Below are 21856 nucleotides of genomic sequence, written 5' to 3'. Positions count from 1 at the left end.
CACTGTTCCCAACATAGGAATGGTCTCTTTGCTAATCTGATTGGTATAGAGTGGTATCTCATTGTTGTTTTGGTTTTGACCATGTATTGATTGGCTTATTGTGTTTTCCCTTAGGTGAATTAACTGTTAATAGCTTCAGCCTAGGTTTTTTTTTGATTGCTTGCCCTCTTAATCCTTGGTGGGAGCTCTTTATGTTACGATTATCCTCTCCTTGACATAGCTTATGAACGTTACCTCTCAGTCTGTATTTTTCTTAAACTTGTTTAAAGGCATCTTACCCATATTGGGTACTATTTCAAAGATGGTTTATGAGTAGGAGGTTGTTGTACCAGGTATTACATTTTACTGACTAATCACTGAGTGTAACCGTAGCAGAATAGAGTGTCCAAGAGCAGATCCAAGTATATTTTGGATCTTAAATTAGGATAAGGGAGTATTTCAGTTGAATTGGAAAAAATGGATATTTTTCCCAAAAAAATGGATATCCAAAAAAGTGGATACTTATTTTAGATAATTGACTCTCCATAAATAAGAGAATAATTTTCACACCTTGTACAAAAAGAAATTTTATTTTAGATGAATGAATGAATGAACGTGATTCAAAGGTTAAGTTCTTTTCCTTTTAGACCTTACAGCAGCACCCTCTGCTTATTTCTGTCATGGTATTTATGTTACACTGAAGTTGCCCAATGATTTGTGTTTTCTTCTCCATTAGCTGGTAAATTCCATCAAGGCAGGAGCCACATCTTACTCATTGTAGCTCCTCTAATCATAGCGTGATGTTAGTACATAGTGGGTACTCCATATCTGTGGAATTAATGAGCCGCTTTGTTCCCTGTTTGTTTTGTATTCTATCTTCCATTCCCAAGAAAGTTACATCTAGAATAAAATATAATGTGGCAAGTTCTTTACTTTGCCCTTAAACTTGTATTAGTAATAAGGTCAAGCTAGGCCAGGGGCCTGGATCAGGATTGGGGTTTTGGGTAGGGTTAGATGGACTCCATGGAGATTTAGTAGGAAGTAGACCCAACATGACCATGGTGATTTAGTTGGATGTTGTTCTGAACAAAGGAGAAAATAAAAGAATGGCTCATAGCTCTTAGAGATACTTGCTGGGAAATGTCATGGAGAAAAAGCTTTTTTCCCCTGTGGGGTTTTTATTTTTATGCCATTTCTGATGCATCTTATCTCTCTAACACCAAAACCCAATTACAAGTGTAGTTAATTTTCAAATCATCACTTTTCTTTGAGAATTTTCTTCTGTATTTTCTGCTTGTTGCTTTCTCTAGTTGCTGAATTCTGTTCTAGGAACAGCTAATTTCCGCTGAGGGCAAGGTAAGGAAAGAATATGAGCAGACAGAGCTGGAACTCTGTTTAGCAGCAGCAGCAAAGGAAAACAGAATAATTATGTATTTATAATTTTTTATGCTATCTCAGGAGATTTGTTTACTGGAGAGGAGGTTCAGTAAGGCACATGGAGAGGCTGGAAGGGAACGGATCCAGGGGCTCAGGGTTTGTAAAGAGGAAGCATGAAGCAGATTATGGATGAAAGCAGGTGATAGGAACACCTGGGTGGCTCAGCGGTTTAGCGCTGCCTTCGGCCCAGGGCGTGATCCTGGAGACCTGGGATCGAGTCCCACGTCAGGCTCTCTGCATGGGGCCTGCTTCTCCCTCTGCATGTGTCTCAGCCTCTCTCTGTGTGTCTCTCATGAGTAAATAAATAAGATCTTAAAAAAAAAAAAAAGTAGGTGATAGACAATGACACAGTTTTGAGTGTGACCATCGGTAGCAGAAATGTTGAGATGAATGTTTTGTAGCAGTTTTCTGGTGGACGGTCGTACTTAGACCTCAGGAGCCTGGGGTGGCAGGAGTAGCTATTGTACGCGTCAAGACAGGAAAGCTTTTGATGCAAGGAGCCTTTTGTCTTTTTATCCTCTGGGTTTTTCCTGCATGTTTAGTACAAAAAAACATCCTGATTTGCACCTAAGGACTGTTTTTTGAAAGAGTGAGTTATGTTATTTATGACTTTTTATATGTAAATAATCGATTTCAGTTTTAATAGCAGACATCTTTATTTGGAAAGTTTTTGTGTTTGCTCTTCTATTCAGAGTACTTTAAAGTAGTACATGTGGATTTCTTCTCCGCAACCATTGCCACATCTCGCAACATATTTATGCTAACACAGTTTCATTACATTAGATTAGTTCTAATCTTTGTGATGGAATCTCTTAAACAGGAGGCCTAGTAAATAGAGCAAGTCAACCATAGACCAGGATTTGAAATACATTGTTCTTCTAATTTTCAAGGATTCAAAAAATGAAATTAGTTTCTTTTATTTAACAAAAATTACCCATGCTTATAATTATAATGTATAGTAATAAGAAAATGAATTTTCTCAAGAATCTAAATCTTAAATGTTAACCTGATGATATCACTGAAGTAATATCTTCATTTGGTAATAAAATAATTTTAACTTCAAGGTGTTATAAGTGACATTTAAATATCTTCTATTTACTATCCTTCACGCTGAGTGCTGTACTTTGAAGAAGGCATTATTATTATAGATAAAAAAGATAAGAAAATAAAGTGTCAAAGAAATTAAGTAATTTTTCAAAAGTCACTTATAACCCAGTGTCAGAATTTGAATACAGGTGTCTCTGACTACAAAGGTCTTCTTCCATTGCGTCTCATTTTCACTCATTTAAAAAAATATGTGTGTAATATAATATGCACACTCATATGAGATGCATGCATTGCATATAAAGCAATCTAGAACAATACCAAAAAGCTATGATACCAGGGATAATCTAACAACCCAGAGCTAATCCCTGTGAACATTTTAGTGCCTCCAACTTGTCTTTCTTTTTTGGCAAACACACACATGGTACTCCCTCAATACTACTTCACTTCTGACATTAGATGTGTGGGTTTTCAACTCATCAGGAAATTCTGCGACACCAGCAGTGTCCTACAGTTTAACTCCGTTCTGACACTGTCTCCCTGGAGACAACATCAGATCCTAGACTAAGTGTTCAAGTCCTACAAAACCCCCTCCTCACTCCCCCCACCCCCAGTTACACGTTCAGGTTATTATTTGTGCTTCTGACTCACAGATGAAAGATTGGAGATTCCCTGCTCCTCAGACATGTTTGATTCTCTAGAGCTGCTCCCCTGCCTCAGGAACAGCTCCATGAAGGAGGTGCACAGGGCAGGATATGATGGAAGAGGCATGAAGCCTCTGCAGAAGTGCACCATTCTTCCCGCACCGCCGCCATTTGTTTGCCAAGCCAGAAGCTCTCCATACCCTATCCTTTTGGGTTTTTATGAAGGCTTCATTAGATAGGCATAATTGATCAAGTCATTGGATGTTGATTAATTCAGCCTCCAGGCCTTCCCTAGAAATTTCCAACCTTCTAATCTTGGTTGATTCCCTTGGCAACCAGCCCCCATCCTTAGGCTACCTAAGGGCTTTCCAGAAGTCACAAGTGTGGTTGAAAAGGGGTTTGTTATAAGTAACAAAAGCTACCTTTATCTTATCGCTTAGGAGATCTTTTTTTTAAGGACTTAATTTATTTGAGAGAGAGCACGAGCTGGGAGAGGGACAGAGGGGGGACAGGCAGAGGAGGAGGGGAACAGGGCTGAGGGAGAGGGAGAAGCGGACTCTTCACTGAGTAGGAAGCCTGACACGGGCTCTATCCCAGCACCACAGGATCATGACTGAACCACCCAGGTACCCCTACTTAGGAGATTCTAATGGTTTTTAGGAGTGCTGCCAAAATATATATAATAAATATAATATAATAATATAATAAAATATAATATAATATATAATAATTACATTAATATACTATATACAATATAGCTATATTAATATATGCAATATATTTATTTATTTATTATAAATCACAGTATCCTACAAATAGACTCATGAGAGTCTGTATCTCTACAGACTGTAAACTCTAAAATTAGTTTACTTCTATTTATACATACCTAAGAAAAGTCCATTCTTATATTTCTGTACTGTCAGGAGTGAAAAGAGAAATATGCATATGATGGAAATTATTATATTCTATATATTAGTGCTTTCCAAGTACTGGTCCAGGTGCTGGTTTGATAAAGTTGTTAGCAGTCCAACAGGAAATAAAGGAAAATGTAGTGATGATGAAAATGAATTTGCTCAGCATAGTAAAGGACTGTCTTATATTCTGAGTTATTTTAATCATTTTTGGAGAATTCATGTTTCCTCTATGAAATGTTGGTCAAACTGTGATGTACTATTATAGGTGGTGATGATGATGTTTTCCATGTTGTTACTTTGTGAAATACAACAAACAAAACAAGGGTGTGTTGTTCCCTGCTTCAGGTTTTTAAATTTTATTTTACTGCTTCCTGAAATTTACAAACCTTGTACTAATTGTCTTATGTAGTTTCTTGTAATTAGCAACAAAAGTATCTGACCCAGTGCTATTTGACCTTGAATTACATTACATATATTAGTTTTTCACCCGTATTATGTATTGAGTACTTTTTCTTTTTTCATTCCCAGTACTTGGTCATGGATTATTATGTTGGTGGGGATTTGCTTACTCTGCTCAGCAAATTTGAAGATCGATTGCCTGAAGATATGGCTCGATTTTACTTGGCCGAGATGGTGATCGCAATCGATTCTGTTCATCAGCTGCACTATGTGCATAGGTAAGATGCCATGCAAGAGTGGGTTGTGTGAATGTCACGGAGACACTTCTGTTGGAAACTGTACTCTTGATGGCCATGGGATAATTTTGTCTTTGTAAACTATTTGACAGGTACAATGATTTACTTAAAGTCTTCCTACAAATGTGTGTTTGATTGTATACAGCTTAAGATGGAATGAAAAGAAAAAAGTGGGCCTATTTACAAAATGATTTTTTTATTCAGCATTATTTTTTTAAAGTTTTTATTTAAATTCTAGTTAGTTAACATATAGTATAATCCAGGAATACAGTGTAGAGATTCAACACTTCCACACAACACCCAGTGTTCATCATGACAGGTGCATTCCTTAATCCCTATCACCTGTTTACCTCATCCCCCCACTTACCTCCTCTCTGCTGACCCATCAGTGTGTTCTCTGGAGTTCAGAGTCAGTTTCTTGGTTTGCTTCTCTCTCTTTTTTTCCCCTTTGGTCATTTATTTTGTTTCTTAAATTCCACCTATAAGTGAAATTATGATATTTGTCTTTCTCTGACTTATTTCACTTAGCATAATACTCTAGCTCCCTCTTTGTCAAATGGTAAGATTTCATTTTTTATGAGTAATATTCCATTGTGTGTGTATATATGTATCTATATACATAACCACATCTTCTTTAGTCATTCATCTATCAGTGGACGCTGGGGCTACTTCCATAGTTTGGCTATTGTAGATAATGCTGCAGTAAACCTTAGGGGTGCATGTATCCCTTTGAATTAGTGTTTTTGTATTCTTTGGGTAAATACTCAGTAGTGCCATTACTGGATCATAGGGTACTTGTATTTTTAACTTTTTGATGAACCTCCATACAGTTTTCCAGAGTGGCTGTACCAGCTTGCATTCCCACCAACAGTGCACGAGGGTTCTCCTTTCTCCCAATACCGGGTTATTCTTATACCTGTTGACACAGGCTAAAAATCTCTTTCTAATGTTAACAGCTTATAATAATTTATGTGTAATAAAAATTTTTTAAAAGTATTGGATAGTTTAAAACGCAGACTCATATTTTAAAAAAAAGTAAGAAACCATCACAGAGTTACTTGTGAATTAATCATTCAAATGAGAAACTGAGTTGTGCAAAATGTGAGAAAGAATGAAGAGGCGCTGAGGAGAAGCTGGTGAAGGGCCTGCCACATTAGAGGGAAGGAACTCACTTTGTTGAGTCAGCTCCAGGGCTTCTGAGTCTGTAGGTTGGAGGGGCTGGGGAATTGGCATTTCTGACATGTTCCTAGGTGCTGCTGCCACCATTGCTGTGGCCACCACACTTTGAGTACTTCTGCTCAGTAAACACAGCAGCGACTGTTCCTTTGAAGTTGTGGGTAATGCACAGGACAGGAGCATGGATAGAAGAGAAAATTTCTGTTTTAGTGTTGATTTTGTTTTTCTTTTATGATGTGGGTGTCTTTTTTTTAAAGATGTGGGTTGATTTATTTAGTAATGAACTTCTAGGACATTATTAAAGGGAGAATTTTTTTTTTTTAAAGGGAGAATATTTTGATTAAAAATTTTGTGTTTATGAGATCTCAGTTTGGCTCTTGCATATTCATATGTGTTTCTCTGTTGATATCTAATAGTCACAACTTTTTTTAGAATAAAAACATGACATGAAAATTATAAAATACAGTACAGTTCTTAAAATAATATTATAGTCTTAAGACCAATTATAGAATGAGAAACTAAAGTGCTTTTGTTACAGTAACCCAAGATCCTAGTTGATGACTGTCATTTAAAAGTATCATTATTGAACATTTAAAGAATGTTAGTCTTGGACAGCCCGGGTGGCTCAGCAGTTTAGCACCGCCTTTGGCCACGGGTGTGATCCTGGACACCCGAGATCGAGTCCCACGTCCAGCTCCCTGCATAGAGCCTGCTTCTCCCTCTGCCTGTGTCTCTGCCTCTCTGCCTCTCTCTCTCTCTCTCTCATGGATGGATAAATAAAATCTTTTTTTTTTTAATTTTTATTTATTTATGATAGTCACAGAGAGAGAGAGAGAGGCAGAGACATAGGCAGAAGGAGAAGCAGGCTCCATGCAGGCTCCATGCACCAGGAGCCTGACGTGGGATTCGATCCCGGGCCTCCAGGATCGTGCCCTGGTCCAAAGGCAGGCGCCAAACCGCTGCGCCACCCAGGGATCCCCCCCCCTTTTTTTTTTAAAGAATGTTAGTCTTAGACTCAGTGAGTTCAGTGAAACTTTCTCTTGTTCATATCTAAATTCTCAATAGGGAATGGTTACTTTGGAAAATAATTTGTCTAAATGGGAGATAGTAAATATGAGGTATTTCTACCAGGCTGTGACAAGTACTCTTAACTGATGACAGGACCCTTTCGTACCAACTGTATATGCAGTCTTACAATTCTTCTCAACACGGCATTTTAGATGACAACTATCTTTCTGATGTTGACTTTGGAAAGCCATTTTAACCCCGAGATCTGCTTAAATACCTATAATTTTGCAAGGTACTTAGTGTTAAGTGAGTCCTATGTATCCCATTGTTGGACAGCTATAATGTTATAGAATTTTACTTTATATTAAGCTGAACTTATTTGCCTTATCATTGGTACCAGTTTTGCCTTCAGAACCATATATAATAGTCTAATTTATGTTAATATGCCTTCAGAAGTCATTTCTTCGGGCAGCCCCGGTGGCGCAGTGGTTTGGCGCCTCCTGCAGCCCGAGGTGTGATCCTGGAGACCCTGGATAGAGTACCGCATCAGGCTCCCTGCACGGAACCTGCTTCTCCTTCTGCCTGTGTCTCTGCCTCTCATTCTCTCTCTGTGTCTCTATAAATAAATAAATAATCTTTTAAAAAAAGTCATTTTTTCTTTAGGATAAACATCTAGGTATCTAGTTTCTCTGTTACCAAAATTTATGTACACCTTCTCTCTCCCACTATCTCACATACATATGTGTGCCCTCACCTTGTGCCCATTTCCATACCTCCTCATCCTCCTTCCTTGTCTCCCCCCACCTTTACTTCTCAGTGGACTTGCTCAGGTGGATCAATGCACTTCTTAGAATGTGATTCCCTCTATCAAACGTTTAAAGAAGAAACCATACCTATTCTACAAAAGCTGTTCGGAAAGATAGAAAGAGATGGAGTACTTCCAAACTCGTTCTATGAGGCCAGCATCACCTTAATTCCAAAAACAGACAAAGACCCCACCAAAAAGGAAAATTATAGGCCAATATCCCTGATGAACACGGATGCCAAAATTCTCACCAAGATATAGCCAATAGGATCCAACATTACATTAAGAAGATTATTCACCATGACCAAGTGGGATTTATCCCCAGGATGCAAGGCTGGTTCAACACTCGTAAAGCAATCAATGTGATTGATCATATCAGCAAGGGAAAAAACAAGAACCATATGATCCTCTCAATAGATGCAGAGAAAGCATTTGACAAAATACAGCATCCATTCCTGATCAAAACTCTTCAGAGTGTAGGGATAGAGGGAACATTCTTCAGCATCTTAAAAGTCATCTACGAAAAGCCCACAGCAAATATTATTCTCAATGGGGAAACACTGGGAACCTTTCCCCTAAGATCAGGAACACGACAGGGATGTCCACTCACCACTGCTATTCAACATAGTACTAGAAGTCCTAGCCTCAGCAATCAGGCAACAAAAAGAAATAAAAAGCATTCAAATTGGCAAAGAAGAAGTCAAACTCTGTCTGCAGATGACATGATACTGTACGTAGAAAACCCGAAAGACTCCACCCCAAGATTGCTAGAACTCACACAGCAGTTCGGCAGTGTGGCAGGATACAAAATCAATGCCCAGAAATCAGTGACATTTCTATACACTAACAATGAGACTGAAGAAGGAAAAATTAAGGAGTCAATCCCATTTACAATTGCACTGAAAAAGCATAAGATACCTCGGAATAAACCTAACCAAAGAGGTAAAGGATCTATACCCTGAAAACTACAGAGCACTTCTGAAAGAAATTGAGGAAGACACAAAGAGATGGAAAAATATTCCATGCTCATGGATTGGAAGAATTAATATTGTGAAAATATCAATGTTACCCAGGGCAATTTACACATTTAATGCAATCCCTATTGAAATACCATGGACTTTCTTCAGAGAGTTGGAACAAATAATCTTAAGATTTGTGTGAAATCAGAGAAGACCCTGAATAGCCAGGGGAATTTTAAAAAAGAAAACCATAGCTGGGGGCATCACAATGCCAGATTTCAGGTTGTACTACAAAGCTGTGGTCATCAAGACAGTGTGGTACTGGCACAAAAACAGACCCATAGATCAATGGAACAGAATAGAGAATCCAGAAGTGGACCCTTAACTTTATGGTCAACTAATATTCGACAAAGCAGGAAAGACTATCCACTGGAAAAAAGACAGTCTCTTCAATAAATGGTGCTGGGAAAATTGGACATCCACATGCAGAAGAATGAAACTAGACCATTCTCTTACACCATACACAAAGATAAACTCAAAATGGATGAAAGATCTAAATGTGAGACAAGATTCCATCAAAATCCTAGAGGAGAACACAGGCAACACCCTTTTTGAACTTGGCCACAGCAACTTCTTGCAAGATACATCCATGAAGGCAAGGGAAACAAAAGCAAAAATGAATTATCGGGACTTCATCAAGATAAAAAGCTTTGCACAGCAAAAGAAACAGTCAACAAAACTAAAAGCCTACAGAATGGGAGAAGATATTTGCAAATGACGTATCAGATAAAGGGCTAGTATCCAAGATCTATAAAGAACTTATTAAACTCAACAGCAAAGAAACAATGCAATCATGAAATGGGCAAAAGACATGAACAGAAATCTCACAGAAGAAGACATAGACATGGCCAACAAGCACATGAGAAAATGCTCCGCATCACTGGCCATCAGGGAAATACAAATCAAAACCACAATGAGATACCACCTCACACCAGTGAGAATGGTGAAAATTAACAAGACAGGAAACAACAAATGTTGGAGAGGATGTGGAGAAAGGGGAAGCCTCTTGTACTGTTGGTGGGAATGTGAACTGGTGCAGCCACTCTGGAAAACTGTGTGGAGGTTCCTCAAAGAGTTAATTGCACTGCTGGGGATTTACCCCAAAGATACAGATGCAGTGAAACGCCGGGACAGCTGCACCCGGATGTTTATAGCAGCAATGGCCACAATAGCCAAACTGTGGAAGGAGCCTCAGTGTCCATCGAAAGATGAATGGATAAAGAAGATGGGGTATATGTATACAATGGAATATTACTCAGCCGTTAGAAACGACAAATACCATTTGCTTCGACATGGATGAAGCTGGAGGTTATTATGCTGAGTGGTATAAGTCAATCGGAAAAGGACAAATATTATATGGTCTCATTCATTTAGGGAATATAAAATTAGTGAAAGGGAATAAAGGGAAAGGAGAAAAAATGAGTGAAAATATCAGTGAGGGTGACAAAACATGAGAAACACCTAATTGGGAAATAAACAAGAGGTAGTGGAAGGGGAGGTTGGTGGGGGGTTGGAGTGACTGGGTGATGAGCACTGAGGGGGGCACTTGGCGGGATGAGCACTGGGTGTTATGCTATGTGTTGGCAAATTGAACTCCAATAAAAAAGTTAATTAAAAGAATAAAATGTGATTCCCTTTTGAAAGACTATTTCAGCAGATGCTTCACTGAGGAAATATTCATTGAGTCTTCTTTTATAAATAGCTCTGTGCTAAATTACATACAATTTTAAGTAAGTATAGCATATACTCCTGACTTATAAGAAGCTTCCAGCCTGTTTGGGGACACAAAACACAAGACACAAGTATAAACTAAAGTAGTAGAAGTTAAATAGTCAATTAGGGCAAAAGTATAAGAGATGGAGTGAGCCCAGATTGTGAACAACTACTAATAGAATTATACAAGCAAATTACAATGAACTCAGAGAAACAAGTAATAAGCTTAATTCTAATGATGATTTCCAATGGTTATTAACTAAGTGTGTGTTATGGACTTTATCTATATTATTCTAATTCTAACAGTAATTAGGTAATTTGGGTGTCATCTAAAATAGCTGTGGCTCCATTCTGTAGATGAGGAAGCCCAGATTCAGAGACATGGGTCCATAATTAGCATAGCTTAGATTAAAATCTACGTCAGGCTGATGCCAGAATATGCTTTGACATAACATCATATTGCGCATAAGAGAATGCTTTCTTGGTGGGACTTTGTCGAATGAGGAAGCTTTTTGTAGGCAGAGAAGGTATTCTAGAGAAAGGATGGAGGGGAGAAGGTCATAGGCAAAGGGCACGTCTGGAGGAGGGTTGGTAGGTGCTTCTGCTGGAGAAGAGTGCTTGAGTTGAGTTGAGGAAGAGCAATTTCAGTCCCTATTGTGGAAACACTTAAATACTGTGCTGTACACTTGGTATCTTTGTAACCATCAAACTACCAATAACCTTAGGGAATGAAGTATTTAACTCAAACTGTGTGTTAAGTTAGTTGGTTTTACAGTAAATTGCACATCAGAGTTTTCATGTTTTTCCAAATTTCAGAATGTTTTATAATTTTGAACTTCAAGCATATGGAATTAGAGAATACAAAAAGGGAATAGTGGAGACTGACTCTGTTCAGGGAAGGAAATACATTTTTCCCTATGTGTCCTTTTAAAATAAATTTATTTCCAGACATAAAATATGTAATTGGTCTTCTAATAGCACAAACGTTTTCATACGAGAATTTTGTTTTCACTTATGCATGCTTTTATTGAGAGAGAAATGAGCAGTGGAAAGTAGTGAATGATAGGAGTAATCAGTCGTATGTGCACAGCTTCCAAGTGTTCAGCACATTGTCCTATTTCAGTCAAGAACATTTGCAACTTCCTTTGAAATTAAACCAATGTAAAGCATCCTATAACCTGTTTTCAAAAGAGATCTTAATGTGAGATGAAAAAGATATGAATGGGAACATGGAAATACAAATTAAAGAGATTGACTCCGAATAGCTGTAAAAATTGATCTACACAAGGACCCAATAAAGTAAAAATGTTTTCTAGTAATGATATTGCAGTGAAGAAGCACTAAACGAGGTGCCAGGAGACTTATTTACTGTGCTTGCTCCTCCAGAAGCTTTTTAAATTTAGATTTCAAATGATTTATCATTGAGATTACAGCAACTTAGAACTTTTTCTAAAAACAAACAAACAAACAAACAAAACCAAAAAACTTCCTGTAAAGATGAAAAGATGGTGTTTATTAAAGTGTTAATGACTAGCTGCTGTCTGGCACACAGACCATTTCCTTGTCATTGTGTTGAGAAATCAGGGAATGTTGTGTGCTATAAAGGTGAACGTTTATGGCGCTATTACTTTAACTTTCTGAGGCATACCCCATCAGCTTCTCCCCTTTCACTGGAGGCATGGCAAGGGCGCAGTGGGGTCGAGGAGGGAAGAAATAGAGTGTTGGAGCACTTGTTGGTAGAGTGCCTAATGGATGTGAAATCTTTACAGATTAAAGGTGTCAGTTCTCCCCAAAGAACTGCAGGTTTGATGCAATCCCTATCAAAATTGCAGCAAAGTTTTGCTTTTTTTCCAATCCAGGTGAAAGTATTAGTGTTGAGCTAACCATCCTTAATGATTCTAGCTCCTGCTCTTCTATTTGCAGCTGCTTCCAGGCCTCAGGCTACTGGCTTGTCCCTGAACAGCTGTACCTACCTACACATTAATACATCTCATTTTCAACATGTATGACAGCTCATATAGATATTTTATTTAGAGGAGTAAAGATCTTTTTTAAAGATAAAAACAAACTTACTGCAAAGTTTATATGGAAGAGCAGTGAAACTACAGTAGCTAAAATGGTTTTGGAACAGAAGAAGAAAGTAGGTAGAATAACTACCTGATATTAAGACTTATCATATTGCTACCTAAGGCAAGACATTGTGTATTGGTGGAGGAATAAAATCATAGATCACAAGGTAGAATAGAGAACCCAGGCAGAAGAACATATATACTACCAGCTGATTTTGACAGAAGTGTACAAGCATCTCAGTGGAGGGAAGGATAATCTTTGGGAAATGGTGCTAGAATAATAGACAAAAAGTAAATCTCCTTAAACCTCACACAGATTTAGAAAAAATAATTCAGAATGGATCATGGATTTAAATACACAACATAGAAGTGTAAAACTGCCAGAAGAAAACATCAGAGGGCACCTTCTGGACTTAGGGTTTCATCTTCCTCCTTAGTGAAGAGTTCTTAGATAGGACACCAAAAATTAGTGAAGTGGACTTTATCAAAATTAAAGACATGTACACTTAATAAGGCCCTGGTAAGAGGATGAAAAGGCAAGCTACAAAATGGGAGAAAATATTTACAAATCATATGTATGACAGAGACCTTATATCTAGAATATATAAAGAACTCTCAACATAATCAAAAGACCTCAAACAATCCAATTATAGGATGAACAAAAGACAGGAAGAGACATTTTGCCCAAGAGATGAGTGGCAACTAAGCACATAAAAAGCTGTTCAGCATCATTAGACATTAGAAAAATGCAAATTAAAACTACAATGAGTTATCAGTGAGAAGACCTTAGTACTGCTAAAATTAAAAATAGTGATAATACTAAATGCCAGTGAGGATGTGGAAAAAGTAGAGCCCTCACACATTGCTGGTAAGTATGTAAAATGATTTGGCTGATCAGGAAAGTTTTGAAAGTGTAAAAATGAATGAATGAAAGAATAAATAAATAAATAAAACTTACCATGTGACACAGCAATTACATTGGTAGACATTTATCCCAGAAAAATTAAAACTTATATTCACAGAAAAACCTGTATGTACCTGAAAACCCGAACCTGTTCGTGGCAGCTTTATTTGTAATAGCAAAATACGGGAAGCAGCCTGCAAGTCTGTCTGTGGGCAGCAGGTTGGACACCTCTGCTGCAACTGCTATATGCATACAAGGGATTGCTATTGTCAGGAGAAAGGAATGCAGTACTAATAACACACAGCAACCTGGGTGGACCCAAAGGGCATTATGCAATTTCCTGAATCCTTCATCATTTCAAAATGAGAAAGGTTTTTTTTTTTTTTTTTTTAAGATTTTATTTATTCATGGCACACAGAGAGAGGCAGGGACACAGGCAGAGGGAGAAGCAGGCTTCATGCAGGGAGCCTGAGGTGGGACTCGATCCCGGGTCTCCAGGATCAGGCCCTGGGCTGAAGGCAGCGCTAAACCGCTGGGCCACCGGGGCTGCTCCAAAATGAAAAAGTTTTAAGGAAAAAATACCTCTATTACTTTCTTTTCTAAAGTCTGAAAACCAAGCCCAAGAAACTTTCCATCATACCACACCTGCAATTTGCATAAATTTTGGTGAATTCCTTAAGGATGCCAATTTGCTTAGCTACTGGCCTGCATTTTCTTACCATCTATAAGGCTGGGGCCTGTAATCCAGGTGCCTGGATGTCAGTGGCAGATAGATGACATGCAGATCACAAGGTGAGCTGAGACCACTTAGTGGAACGGTCAGTAGTGAAGAAGATCCAGGACTGAGCCCTGAGGAATTTCAGTATTTCAAGATTGGGTACAGTAAGAGTGGCCAACAAAGCACACTGAGAAGGAACATTAGGAGGAAATAATGAGAGTGTACATAAGGGGTTAAATGGAAAATAAAAGTGAATCAATTTTCCCTTTATGTTTAATTACATTAATCTTAGCTGATGCATTTCAAGCCAACATTTAATGTCCTTTTTTGTGGATACTAGTGTCCTGGGTGTTGGGAATGGCAGGGGGGGCGGCTGTTTCTGTGAGTAATATACTTTTATGTAAGTAATATGCTCTTTACATTCAATTTATTGTCTTTTGAGAAAAGACTAAGTTTAAGAAATATTTCTACTTCATAGCTGTGCCCAAGTTGGACAGATTTTTAATTTTGTAAATTCATTCATTGTGAAAGTAGTGTTCAAGCAGTCCTGTTTTTCCAGTATGCTGCCTACTTTCTTGGGTGAGGAAATCTGTCCTCATCTTGAGAAATTACTTTGAGATGAGCTTAACTATAATAATAGAGAGCAAATTGAATGACAGCAAAAAACAGGTTAAAAAAAAAAAAGCAGTAAGAGTTATATACCTAGCCACTGTGGAGAGGTAGAATTAAAGAGTAAATAATGTCATGAACAAGTAGATCAGGAGGACCTCTGGGGGAAAAAGCAGATTTTAATAGCTGATTGGAGGAAGGAGGGCCAAGGTAAACAAGATATACAATGACCATTAAGGTTCAGAAATAAAATTATATCCTTATTTTAATGTTAAAGATATCATTTGAATACTTAGAAAACACAGTGTAAAAACATTTTTGTAAAGACATGTCCATATTTTTTTTAATGCTTTTAACAAAATGGCTGTTTTGGGTGGTCACTAAATACCTTATTTTCAATCTATCAACTCAGATTTGAGACTTGCTGTATACGCACTTTAATTTTCAACTTAAAGTCTGAATGCCAACGTTTTCATCTTTGATTTGCTGAATAAGCAGTTTGCATTTTAAGAGTGTGTCCTTTCTTTTCAATCATTTATTTTTTTTTTTAATTTTATTTATTCATGACAGACAGAGAGGGAGAGAGAGAGGCAGAGACACAGGCAGAGGGAGAAGCAGGCTCCATGCAGGGAGCCCGATGTGGACTCGATCCTGGGTCTCCAGGATCCAGCCCTGGGCTGAAGGCGGCACTAAACTGCTGAGCCACCCGGGCTGCCCCATTTATTTTCTTAAATGCAAAATTTATTTGTAGCAACTAAACAGTATCATGTGACATATATCTGACTCTGATTAAGTACATGTCAAATGTTGGGTTATAGTAAAGCAAGTCCTAATTAAGTCCTAATTGTAGGTTGAAAAAAAAAAAGCCCAACTTATTTCTAAATATGTTAATTAAACTCAGCAATAGACATGTTATTTAAATTGTCAGCTGCAGCTTCAAGCATGCTAGTAATAATGAAAGACACAAAATCCTACTAGAACAACAAAAAAATAAGCTTGATCTGATTAGAATGTTGTGTTTGATTATCCTGTCACATAGTTTTAGATGATACAAGTGGAAAGAGGAAGATGTTTGTGGTGTTTTTAAATACTATGTAGATAATCAGAAAGTTGATTCTGGTACCAAAATATTACCAGCCAATATTGTGTATTCAGTAGCCAGGATCTTACCTTGATTTCTTTTTTTTTTAAGATTTTATTTATTTATTCATAGAGACACAGCTAGAGAGAGAGGCAGAGACACAGGCAGAGGGAGAAGCAGGCACCATGCAGGGAGCCTGATGTGGGACTCGATCCCAGGTCTCCAGGATCACACCCCAGGCTGCAGGCGGCGCTAAACCACTGCGCCACCGGGGCTGCCCCTTACCTTGATTTCTGTTTCTTGTGTAGGTTTTACGATATCACCATTTTAAGAGTGGTACTCATATGGTCTCCAAACTAGAACCACATTATTAGAAACTTCTTTGGTAGAGAAGGGAAGGTCATCTATGATTGGCATTGATGTTTTGTCACAGAGATTAGTGATGATATAAAATATTTAATGCTTTAAACTTGTTGACTAGAGAGAATTAGATATGTGTATATAATGTACAGAGAGAAGGGCCTTTCTTTATTTTGTATCACCTGTCATTTTATAGTTCTTAGTGGAAATAGATATTCATATATTTGGGTAATGGTAGAGTGTGAAACCAATTTTTAAGATGGAGAATTCTTGGGGTGCATAGGTGGCTCAATTGGTTGAGCGTCTGACTCTTGATTTCAGCTCAGGTCATGCATGATCATAGATCCTGAGTTTGAGCCGTGCATTGGGCTCCATGCTCAGTGTGAGTGTACTCAAAGATTCTCTCACCCTTTCCCTTTCTCCCTACCCCTGCTCACATGCATGTGCATGGTCTCTCTCTTTCTAAAATTAATAAATCTTTTTTAAAAAATGGAGAATTTTCTTGGGGTGCCTGGGTGGCTCAGTTGGTTAAGCATTAGACTCTTGATTCTGGCTCAGGTTGTGATCTCAGAGTCATGAGATTGAGCCCCAGGTGGGGTTCTGCACTGTGTGGAGGCTGCTTGAGATTCTCATTGTCTTCTCTCCCTTTGCCCTTCCTCCCCTGCCTTTAAAAAAAAAAAAAAAAAAATTATCTTTTCATTTTAAACCCTTCAGTTTTAAAAAATGATCTAAAAGTCACGAACTTCATTTATTATTATTATTTATTAGAGAGAGAGAGAGAGAGAGAGAGAGGAAGAGTTCTCCGTGCAGGGAGCCCAACATGAGACTTGATTCCGGGTCTCTAGGATCACACCCTGGGCTGAAGGCGGTGCTAAACCTCCAAGTCACCAGGACTGCCTCACAAACTTCTTTATTGGCTATACTCGTAGTAGCATTAGATGTAATCCTTGATAATTCACATTATTAAGTAATTATTGATACGTTACTAATTTTTTTCCAAACTTTTTTCACCTACAGGAAGAAAAGTGATCTCTACCTTTTTATACTATTTGCCAGTGATATTCAGGGGATCTTTTTATTATTATTATTTGTTTACGAGAGACACAGAGAGAGAGAGAGAGAGAGACAGAGAGGCAGAGACAAAGGCAGAGGGAGAAGCAGGCTCCATGCAGGAAGCCCGACGTGGGATTCGATCCCAGGTCTCCAGGATCACGGCCTGGGCTGAAGGTGGCGCTAAACCGCTGGGCCACCGGGGCTGCCCTATTCAGGGGATCTTTATTAAAAATTGCTTTAAGATTTAATTGTAAATAGTCTTTTTTAACAGCTTTATTGAGATGTAATTCACATTACAATACAATTCAGTCAATTAAAATGTACAGGGCTTTTTAGAGGCTTTATTTATATAAGAAAGAGAACAGAGCAAGAGAGAGTGAGCATGAGCAGGGGGAGGGGCAGAGGCAAGGGAGAGGGAGAAATACACTCCCTGCTGAGCAGGGAGTCCATTGCAAGGCTTGACCGCAGGACCACGAGATCATCACCTAAGCCAAAGACAGATCCTTCACTGACTGAGCCACCCAGGTGCCCACTGTAGAGATATGTTTAACCATCATCTCAGTCCATTTTAAACCATTTTCATCACTTCATATGGAAACCCTGCACCCTTAGGCTCTCACCTCCCTGTTCCCTTATTTTCTCAATCCTAAGGAACCATGAGTCTCTCTTTCTCTGTAGATTTATGTGTTCTGGACATTTAACATAGATTAAATTGTATAACAGGTCTCTTCTGACTGGCTTCTTTCACTTAGCATATTGTGTTCAAGGTTCAATTGTGTTGTACAGTTCACTAGAGTATGCATCTCAGCTTAGCCAGGTTGGCTGCCTGGTAAAACTAAAACAAGATTTCCTAGGGATTTTTGACAGGGAATCACAATGTACATAGCATAACCCAAAATTACTCAGTCTTCAGGAAATTATGATTGTCTTACGAGAAAAAAGTGGACTGATAGCTCAGGATGACCCAGGTCACTGAGTTTTGAATTACAAGAATTATCAGGTAAAATCTTTAAAAAAGTACTTATTTTGAACATACTTCATGAAACAAAGGAAAACACATTTGAAATGAAATGAGATGATAGAAAATCTCAGCAATGAAATAGAAAAAAAGGACCAAATGAAAACTTCAAAATATAAAAAACAGTGTCTCAAGTAAAAATTCACTGAATGGCTTCTGTATCAGAAAGATGACTTATGAGAAAAAGTCAGTGAAACAGTATTGAAAGCATCTAGAGGAAAATAACATTTTACATACAGGGGAAAAACAATCTGAAAGATCTCTGGTTTCTTGTCAAGACCACAGGGGCTAAAAGATAATTGAACAAAATGCTTATGCAAGGAAGAAAACTATCAACCTAGAGTTTTGTACCCAATGAAAATTTCCTTCAGGAATAAAGTTAAGAGAATGTTTCCAGATACATGAAATCCAAGAGAATTTATTGCTCAAGAATCTTCCAAGAAATGCTAATGACATTTCAGAATGAAGAGAAGTGTCAGCAGAAGGAAATAAGGGGTTTTTTTTTATATTAATATATTTCTATTTGTAATTTTTTTATAAATTTATTTTTTATTGGTGTTCAATTGGTGTTCAATTTGCCAACATATAGAATAACACCCAGTGCTCATCCCATCAAGTGCCCCCCTCAGTGCCTGTCACCCAGTCACCCCCACCCCTCACCCACCTCCCTTTCTACCACCCCTAGTTTGTTTCCCAGAGTTAGGTCTCTCAGGGTTTTCAAGAAAGAACATAATAAATGGCAAAATAAAACATCTCAGTGTATATAAGACTTTTTTCTCTTAAATTCTGTATTTTTTTTTTAAAGATTAAATTCTTAAAAAATTTTTTTGAGTAATCTCTACACCCAACATGGGGCTCAAGCATACAACCCCAGGATCAATGGGATCCCTGGGTGGCGCAGCGGTTTGGCGCCTGCCTTTGGCCCAGGGCGCGATCCTGGAGACCCGGGATCGAATCCCACGTCGGGCTCCCGGTGCATGGAGCCTGCTTCTCCCTCTGCCTGTGTCTCTGCCTCTCTCTCTCTCTGTAACTATCATAAATAAATAAAAATTAAAAAAAAAAAAAAAAAAAACAACCCCAAGATCAAGAGTCTTGTGTTCCACCAACTGAGCCAGCCAGGCGCCCCCCTTAGGTTCTTTAAATACTTGATTGTTTAAAGAAATTTGTTTTGATAGATATTCAGTGAGTGAATATGTAATATATATGACAACTAACACAGAGATGGAGCATAAACAAATTCTAGTATAATTATCGACCTTTAAAAATATCTTTTTAAAGAAAAAAATCCTATGGAGACAAAAAGAACAAGTGACTTATAGGGGCAAGAAAATGAGTTTATTACTAGACTTTTCAACAACAAAGCTTTATGACAGGTAAAAAATGCAGTAAGTATTTATGATACCCCAGAAGAGAGAACTGGAACGCAGTCACTTTTCCAGGTATAAAGAGTACTCACAAATGTCGTTAACTTGCTTGGGAATATCAATCCTGTGAATTCTTCCTGAAGAATCTAGTAATCTGCAAAAATGAGCTACCGAAAACCAAAATGACCGGGGAGACGTCACCTTAAGGACTGGAGTTACTCATTAAGTAGGATGTAGAACTGAAACAAAACAAGTGAGGAGGGTAAGAGAACAGTATTTATGGCTATTTATGTTCTAGTAATGGGCATATGGTGTGGCTAGAAAAGTGGTGGTAGGTTGATAAGTTTTCTTCCTAGTTTCCAGAACTTTTGGGGGGCTCAATCATGTACTGCCTCCATGATTGACCTTTCCCTGAGATTGGGAAACATTAGTAATATTAGTTTCTATCCCTCCTGGAGGTAAAACTGATACCATGTGGCCCAAATAAATTACATCATAAATTACATTGTTAGCCTGTCTGGTGGTCTGAGTCTCCAGGCAAAAGATACGCATATCAGGAATGATATTCCAGTGGCCTCAGCTACCTCCCAGTAGCTGAGCAAAGGCCAGACCTTGGATAAGATTACTTCTTCATGACATAGGACAACCCCTGGCTTTAACCCAAAGTGTTCTCATAGCAAAATGATCACATTTGTTTGGACATCTACATTTAGTATACCGTTTATATTACACAGCAATAGAATGAATATATCATTTAACCAGCTACCCATCCTATAAGGTCATTACATGCATTTTCATATTTTTGTACTAATTAATTACTTATTTCTCTCTTTAATCTACTGTTTCTGCTGTATGATAAATTTGTGCCGAACTCTTTAGCATAGACTAGCTCATGATTAGCTAAATCTATTTCTTTCTCAGGCTGGTCATTTTATTAGATCCTGAGGAGGCTTTAATCAAATCTCCTAACACATTTAATTATCAGTATTATCATAAGACCTGTTTACATAGTATGACTGAATCTCAGCCAGCCAGGCCAATGTTACACCATACTGCAGTATGGCAGTAGGCGTAACTTGAAAAATAAGAGCTGAAAGGTACTAGCGTATTACCAGTGTGCCACTGAGCTGTTAACCATCTAGTTCATCATCATATCGTGTGACTAAAGCACATTCCCAGAGCAATGCCACCCAGGTTTGCAGGTTTCCATTTGACTGTGTCAGGTAACAAAAGCAGAAGTGCTCTTGGCAACATATGGCTTCAGCCCTTCAGGCATCTGGTGTTATTAAGCTAGATGACAATAACACCTTTTGCTCTGAGCCTCTCACAAAGCATCTGTGTAATCTTGGATTTGCCTCATTGCATAACCCATTTATTCATTTTTTAAACCCTAGTTATTATTCCTCCTTCTCTCTCCTTATCACTTATTTTCCCCAAACTTTTCCAACCTTTGGAAGGGATGTTCCGTTTGACCACAGTGCTAGTCCAAATTGCCAGCAGCAGTGCTCATCTTGCAAGTACCTCTCTCAGTGCCTTCATTCATTGTAGGGTTATAGAGATACAGATTAGTGGGCTGTCTCAACCACAAGGCAGTCCAGCGATACTCCCTGCCAATCTTGGTTTTGCCAGATGGGATGAAGGTGTGACTCATCCCATCAGGGCCTTAAGGATCCTGACATTAGGATTTAAAGGCATAAGTGGAATTTATTGCTTATGACACCTGCAGGTGCAGCCCTGGTCCTGGGGCCCTGCATCAGATAGGGAGGATGAGGTGAGGAAGGGATTATATTATTATACCAGCATCCTCCCTCACTTCCTCTTTCCCGGAAACTGGAATATACAAATTCATACTTGTTAGATGGGGCTTATCCTGATTCAGGGATCCTTTTTTTATCACATTATGGCATTTTGTTTTTGCCTTGAAATATACTTTGCTTGGTAAAATACAGGTATACCAGGCTTTTTATTTTATTTTTTAATTTTAAAAAATTTTATTTATTTATTCATGAGAGACACAGAGAGAGAGAGGCAGAGACATAGGCAGAGGGAGAAGCAGGCTCCATGCAGGGAGCCCAATGTGGGGACTCGATCCCAGGTCTCCAGGATCAGGCCCTGGGCTGAAGGCAGCTCTAAACCACTGCGCCACTGGGGCTGCCCCATACCAGGCTTTTTAATAATGGTATTCATATCCCTCAGATTTTCTTTCATCTTATTTTTATTCTTTTCATTTTGAGCATCTCTTACGT

The 21856-nt window shown here is 38.3% G+C and overlaps 1 protein-coding gene across 22 annotated transcripts in view; it reads left to right on the top strand.

Moving 5' to 3' along the window:
* The window catches only part of CDC42BPA (CDC42 binding protein kinase alpha), a 309696-nt gene that overhangs the window by 115270 nt on the left and 172570 nt on the right, over window positions 1–21856 (top strand). For all 22 annotated transcript variants that reach the window (XR_013381712.1, XM_077901337.1, XM_077901329.1 and 19 more), the window contains one exon: window positions 4547–4695. Coding sequence is in view for 21 of the 22 variants with exons in the window: in XM_077901337.1 (XP_077757463.1) it covers window positions 4547–4695 (149 nt within the window). In the remaining variant the exon portion in view is untranslated. The remainder of the gene's footprint in view (window positions 1–4546; window positions 4696–21856) is intronic.

Source organism: Canis aureus, chromosome 6, assembly GCF_053574225.1.
Source record: "Canis aureus isolate CA01 chromosome 6, VMU_Caureus_v.1.0, whole genome shotgun sequence".
NCBI classification, from domain to species: domain Eukaryota; kingdom Metazoa; phylum Chordata; class Mammalia; order Carnivora; family Canidae; genus Canis; species Canis aureus.
The sequence above is the reverse complement of the archived record's forward strand: the minus strand, read 5'-3'. Positions and strand labels throughout refer to the sequence as shown.